The sequence below is a fragment of the Colossoma macropomum genome, unplaced genomic scaffold, assembly GCF_904425465.1.
Source record: "Colossoma macropomum unplaced genomic scaffold, Colossoma_macropomum, whole genome shotgun sequence".
Classification (NCBI taxonomy): domain Eukaryota; kingdom Metazoa; phylum Chordata; class Actinopteri; order Characiformes; family Serrasalmidae; genus Colossoma; species Colossoma macropomum.
The window spans coordinates 25,677,971-25,685,061 of NW_023494800.1; the positions used below are offsets into that span (position 1 = coordinate 25,677,971).

General features: G+C 36.5%; 1 protein-coding gene across 1 annotated transcript; it reads right to left on the reverse strand.

Moving 5' to 3' along the window:
* Positions 1–1,114: 1,114 nt before the first annotated feature.
* On the reverse strand, positions 1,115–6,408 carry LOC118820073 (interleukin-1 receptor type 2-like). The gene is made up of 6 exons (XM_036588196.1): positions 6,288–6,408; positions 5,932–6,000; positions 3,237–3,287; positions 2,849–2,981; positions 1,761–1,898; positions 1,115–1,630 (listed from the first exon to the last, which is right to left on the reverse strand). The coding sequence occupies exons 1-6, from the start codon at positions 6,358–6,360 to the stop codon at positions 1,624–1,626; spliced, it is 471 nt and encodes a 156-aa protein (XP_036444089.1). The 5' UTR covers positions 6,361–6,408; the 3' UTR covers positions 1,115–1,623.
* Between the last annotated feature and the right edge of the window lie 683 nt (positions 6,409–7,091).

The following is a 7,091-nucleotide window of genomic DNA, read 5'->3' on the forward strand; positions in this document are numbered from 1 at the left end:
TTCTAATCACTCGCCCAGAACGTTTCTTTAATTTTAGAAAGTAGAAGGGTGTATTTCACTAAAAAAAACAAAGAAATCTTAACCATATATTGAATGGGTTGACCAAAACCATAGCTTATAAATGCTTAAACATTTTTAATGTAAAAGAATGTAATCATTTCCTGAACACAGAACAGCATACAACATTTGAACACTGCTGTTATATTTTTAAGAGCTTTTAATCTCGAGTTATAGGAGTTTAAAAGGCGCCTCATATACGTTCATGACGTCAGTGAGCGTGAACAGCCAATGAGCTGCTCCGTTCGCCAATCATCACGCTTTAGCACTAATGCCCGTTTTCTGTTGCCCAAAACCCGTTTGCTGTTGAAAAAAGGAAATATAAACTGATTTCTTTGTTTTTTTTTAGTGAAATACATCCTTCTACTTTCTAAACTAAAGTTTCTGGGAAAGTGATTATAAACTATTTTAACTTTTCGTTTCTAGCCGTTGACCTCCATTCACTCCCACTCATCGAGGACTCACTCGCGGGCGCCCCCTGCTGTTCAGCGGTCCTGTTTTTGATATAGCGGGGAGATAGGAAGCGGCCAGGCTCCTCATAAACCGGCTCTGCCTACGCTAAGACTCTGCAAAGCCTCAGCTTCAGCCTGGTACAGTGCAGGTCCGTCCAAAAGCATATGTTGTCATGGTAACTGAGTGGGGCTTAAGATTATTTTCTTTCGTGGAACCGAAATTGACGAAAATTAGTCATGTTTATTGAAAAAAGCCTGGCTTATTGATTTAGCTCGCATCCTGGAATACCCCGCGGCTGTGCGCGTGCAGGAACTCCACTGTTAGTCATCGCTCATAACGTCACATCATCACGTCACTCTAGCGCTGCGCGCGTGTAATTTGAGCTGTTCTGTTATTACAGACTTTGTTCTGTATCTATTAAACTCATGTCACCATGACTAAGAATCTAAAAATACAGTTAACCGCGTAGCCCTAATTCCTCAATTCATATGGACGTTTATATAACTAATAAAGGTTATGACACTTAAAATATTTATTTATTTATACACACATTCATTCTACATTTGCAAAATAAACCAAGCATCGTGGATCATAAGTGGTTTATAAATGTTACATTTATTTGCGTCAAGCATATCTTACAACTCAGGTAAACATCTACACCACAGTACACATGTAACAGTTTGAACTGATACTAAAGCATTCATTGAAAGGATTTTGCATTTTGAAATATTATGAATCACAATAAGTTAACACATTAATCCTTCATAAACCTGAACATATACTTTTTGGTAAGAGCTGTTTATGTGCAAATGACTTTCAAGTATTTTATGTGTTAAACAGCAGGAGCAGATGGTAAGCATCAGCACATTATCAACCTAAATAAAACAACAAGATTCGCAAAAACTAGCTTTAACTATCATTTGAGTTCACAACTGACTTTTGGTGGGAAGCAGCTTCACTGTATCTGAACCATTAGCATATTCTGTGGGTCATGTGTAAAAGAGCTTTAGAATAAATCTTCTGAGTTACAAAAACATCTAAATCATTCACAGAGTGCTGCTCAGTGCATTTTAAAGACGTCCCATGCCACTGCCATTCGCTCTGTATGATCCATTAAATCCTAAACAGGAAAAAAAGAGTTATTAAAAAAAACATACAAATTTTTCTCCAATAGGTTTGACTTAAAAAAACAGAAGCAAAGAAAGCAAACAGAACAAAATGAGAAAGAAAAAGAAATAGAGAATACCCACAGATTTTTGAGTGCTGTGGTTCTCTTGTCAAACCCAGCGGAGTTCAGTGCTATACAGGTCAAAGTGGTGGAGTAGTCCTCTGGTAAAACTTGTGTGAACAGCAGAGTAGTCTTGAGGGGCCTACCTGAACCAGTGACACTGAAAAACATTAATTCAGTTCAACTTTATTTTCATTATACATATACAGGGGAAGAGTATAACAACACATGTTTAGGGTGCCTAATAAAGGATATCTAATAAAATTTCACTGTCAACTGTATCGAAAAGCTCCATTCAAGGCCAGCAGTTCCAGAAGAGACATTTCCACATTCTGAGGCTGTATTCAGACGGCAGGCAAAGCAGATTTGTGTCTCAAGCCAGATCTTTCGAGGTGACTGTCCTCACTGTTATTTGCAAGTAATCAGATCAGATCAGATTTGTGTGACATCACCAATCTATCTGTAAGGGTTGCTGTGGTAATGATGTCTTCTCACCCTCTAAACAATCGCTTCCATCACTCTGGATTTGACACTGTTGTTGTTTGTCACGTTGCGAATGATGCAAAACACACTTTGAAATGTGATTTGAGCGGCCAGAACGGCCAGACATTTTTTAATTAGTTTTTTTGCTGTCTAGATTATCAAAAATCAATCTGATACAATCTAGATATGCCAAAAATCAGATTTGGCAACTGACTGAGGCAACGAGTATATAACCACCCAAACTGATGTTTCCAACAGCCAGACTGAAATGATTCATGCATACTTTGCTTACTTATAATGAACGAGTTGTTGGGCAGTAACTTTCTCCAAAATTGCATTACAGCAATTATGAATACATACACACACACACGTATATATATATATATAGCCCTGCCTATTCACATGTAAGTTATAATAAGTTACAAATTATAAGGAGTAAATGCTGGATTATGCTGATTCAGTTTCTAAAAAAAAAATTCTATTTAAACAGTCTTTTATATATATATATAAATTAATTACAAATTGATACATCTTTAGTACATAAGCCCACACAAACACTATACATGGACATGAGAATCACCAATTTATAATGTCCATTTGATGTAAAGGTCTCGAGTCTGTTCTTACCTTTTCTGAAATGTTTGCACTCTGCCATCTGGATAGAACTCCTCCACAAAGGTGCCGTTGACCAACCAGTACACTGTAGTCATTGCTTTAAGTGACTCAGCCTTCACTTTACAGGTAATGTAGTACCGGTTCACTGAGAATTTGAATATTGCACACATTTTAGTTAAGACTGAATATAATCTCAGTTTCAAATTGTCAAATTCTGGAAGCTGATTTGGCTACAGAGCTCATAGTAACACTATATCCTAAAGTTTGAACAAATGAATAATCTTTCCATTAACTGATGTATAGGCAAATAAGAAGAAATGAAGTGAAGTAAATGAAGTATATAAAAATAACAGTGCACACAATAAATTGTGCATTAATACTGTTACTGTAGTGTTCTTACCATCAAATTTGTGCAGTACAGCAATAATCTTAGGGCCTGTAATTTCCAAACCTTTAAAGCAGAATAGATCACCATGTTAAAATGCTTTAGCCAAATATCAGAATCATATTAAACCTACAGCATACAGTGGAGTGCCAGTACAACAGAAATTATTTCATGTGTTTTAAATGGACCGAGGCAAAATACTGATATAAAATAAAAGTACTGATTCTGAATCTGAGTCCTAGATGCCCCTTTCAATACAAATTACTTCAAAAAAACAAGACTACTTCTGTAGTAGATTTTTAAAATAAGTTAACATGAAGGAAAGTGAATTTGTTAAGGTACACAGAAAGGATGCATTTACTTGCAGAGCAAAAAGTAGGGTAACATGAAAATATTCAGGTCATACTGAATATGTCAAAAGAGAACTATATATTCATAAATATACACTCTGATATGTCTGCACTGAGGAGAAGCTGGGAAAGAAGCCACATTAGCTACTCACAAAAATCAGTTAGTAGTGACTTTTCAAGACGAGCCATAAGCTATTTTACTACAGGGCTATGAGAGCCTATCACAGGCAAATTCAAATGAAACTGTGATATGTAAAATTGCAAAGTATTCCAGTGTATGAATTAAAATTTCCCACTTTACATTGCTGCCTTGTGGCATATGGTCTTGTTACAGAAAAGATGCTATACACGACAATAAGAAGAGCTTAAAAACATGATGTTTCAGCCTATATTTGAAGATTTCATCAGATATAAAAGACCCAACACAAAACACATGATTTCCTTTGTTTTGAGTCTCATATATCTGATGAAGGCCTTGAATGTGGGCTGAAATGTTCCGTTCTAAACTCAATAAAGTGTTTTTTCTTGTTTTGAAAGAGTGTTAAAACTTTTTAACAAGACTTTTTATTCATTTTGTTTGAAGCAGCCTTTCTCCGTTGTCTTAGCTCAACATGAAAATGCACACTTAATAAAGGTATTAGTAGTTCTTTACTCTTTGGTATGCTAGCGCTGACATTTTATTTTGAGATCCGCTGTAAAGGTTCACCAGAATGGCTACACTTAACCAGGGCTATTTTAGTAGTGGACCAGCCACAGAATGCTGCAGTAACAGCCCAACCTTTTTCCTGAGAAAAACCCTTGAGGTTTCAAACCTATTTTTGAAGGGACTTTTCATACTTCTAAATCAGAACTCAACTTTTTTAGCTAAAAAAAGAATCTAAACACATCCTCTTAGCTGGAACATTGCTGTAAAATAAAAGTAAAAAGTCCACCGATTTTCTAAACTTTCAGCTTAACTGAATTATGCCAAATCGTTTATTCAGTGTTTTGGTGTGACTGTAAAGAGACAGTGGGATTACAGTGGTGGTGACAGAAATGTCTGCAACACAAACATAACCATTTTATTTACTATCCAAAACGACGGGTGAGCCCACATGCGTCTTCTAATTTCTTACATGAAATGCTGATAATGGTAAAACAGTGTTAAAAGCTAAATAGTAAGTTTTCTTTGGGAACTATTTTGTCTGACTGTATCCCTCCGCCATGAACGGATTTTTAAAAAACTATACGTTTTAGACCTAAACGCAGTGGTGGACAGTAACTAAGAAAATGAAATTCATTACTGTACTTATGTAGTTTTTTCACGTATTTGTACTTTACTGAAGTATTTCCATTTTTAGTGACTTTTTACTTTCACTCCACTACATTTCAACGTCTAATATCTTACTTTTTACTCCAAAAAAAAAAAAAATCTGTTGTTCCTTTTGGCTTATGTGTGTATAAAAATGTAATGTCAAAACGAAAGAAGCATGAAGCAAGAACACCACTAAGGGCACAGCGCACACTTAGTTTTGAACTTGTTTTGACCTGTTGGACATCCCGACCCAGTGCAAGCATACAGTTCAATGACAGTGCAACAGGGTGAAAGTTTAAACTTGTTTAAATTTGAACTAATTTTTATTTAAACTAAGTTGTAGTTAAATCTTAAACCAAAACTTTTGCTTGTTCGCAAAAGGTTATTTCAGAGCCACTTAGTTCTACCTAACGGAAATTGTTTGCCTTCAGTGTTTTATGCTTATGATAATTTTAATAGACACCTGCGTCAGACTAATTAATGACAATTTATTAAAAGATTGGTTTACCAAGAGACACTGGAGTATTTTCACCTAAAATGAGTTAACGAAGCGAGTCTTGTTACAAAAATAGTAATAGGACATTAGATAATTAATCTTTTAGTACTTACACTTTTGATACTTAAGTACATTTGAAGGCAAATACTTTTGTACTTTTACTCAAGTGGAGGTCTAAAGGGAGGAACTTCTACTTTTACTGGAGTAGTATTTTACCTTGGGCATCTCTACTTTAACTCAAGTACGTGGTTTGTGTACTTCGTCCACCACTGCCTAAACGCTACCTTAAAACTACCGTAAAACAATCTCTCAAACATTCAGAAACATTTAATGTAACAGCTTTCTGTGAATGTTGGCTGTTAGAGGGATTAAACTGTTCAGACGTCTGGTTCCCATCACCACCACTGTCAACCACTCTGACTCTAAGTCGAGTTTCTCTAGAAATTCATTGTCCTGATTAAATTACACAAAAATAAGAACAAAAGAATAAAAACAGGCGGCCTTTTGGGCCTTTCTAATACAGCCAATAACGAGCAGTAACTGAATTAGCCGCTAACTGCTTCAACGTACCGGATCCGTCCTTAGACAGCGGCTGAGACAGGAGCACCATGGCGGAGACGGAGCAGCCGAGAAAAATCCCTAAAGAGAGAGAAAAACACAGACTCAACACCTCCACCGAGCACTAACAGAGGCGCTCTGACTGAACCTCATATCATGACAGAAAGTAACACAGTTTAGTATCACAGCACAGAATACTCTCCGCTCCACCTTAATTGGTACCGTTACAGCCAGGCGCCTCAATACAAATATGCACCGTTATCGCCTGCAGCACTTAAGGTGGAGAGGAAAGTTCATATTTATATTCATATATTTAACAACATACAGAGAGAATAAGGAGGCAGAAGAAGTGCGAGTTCATAATTTACCTGTTAAGGTGTGTGTCCACGTCATGCTGACCTCTGTGTCTGTGTGAGTGTGTGAGAATAGCAGCAGGTCCATTTAAAGAGCTCCAGACCGACCACACCGCCCACTCAGTTTCCCGTTACTACAGTGATAAAACTATAAACCAACAAAGAGGAACTGAACGGTGAGTGTGAGACGTGCAATACTGATCCAACGCACATATAACGAAACTGCAACGTAACTTCACTGTTCTAAAAATGGACTCGGAGGAGCCCGTGTCAGAATTAAAATATGCAAAATTAATTCAGGAGAATGAAGCTTCTATGTATGTAAATGACCGTTAAAGCCTACTACAGGGAAATGCCAGGTATCTTTAAAATCTGCATCATGAAACGTCCAAACGTTTAACGTCATTCAGAGCGTTTGGAGTGAACGCTCCTTTGTAAAGAAACTTACTGAGTCACGATTGTTCACCATAGTAATGAATGGAACCAGACACCCGAAATATTTAGTAGCTCACAAAAGCTGCATGATAGGAAATTTTACATGAAGTGGTTATGAATACACACCTAAAAAAAGTGGCTGGTCAGTATGTGTATATAAGTAACTATAATTATGTACAATTTTATATATATATATATATATATATATATATATAGGAAGAAAACCTCATATCTTCAAAATGGTACAGGAGAAGGGAAAAAAAACTGAACCAGACCACAGAGTTTCCTTGCATGTGTCAGCCTTTCTAAAAGTTTTACAGAGCACATTTCCAAGCATCTTGAGATTGTTTGTGTTACCAAAAGAGAAACCTTCATTGTAGAAAT

Bases quoted from the DNA above. Each gene is read 5' to 3' on its own strand.
- LOC118820073 (XM_036588196.1), bottom strand. From the start codon at position 6,360: ATGGACCTGCTGCTATTCTCACACACTCACACAGACACAGAGGTCAGC. The intron at 6,001-6,287 runs GTAAATTATGAA...CTCTCTCTTTAG, and splicing joins GTGGACACACACCTTAACAG to GGATTTTTCTCGGCTGCTCC. The intron at 1,899-2,848 runs GTAAGAACAGAC...AATGTTTTTCAG, and splicing joins GTGCAAACATTTCAGAAAAG to TGTCACTGGTTCAGGTAGGC.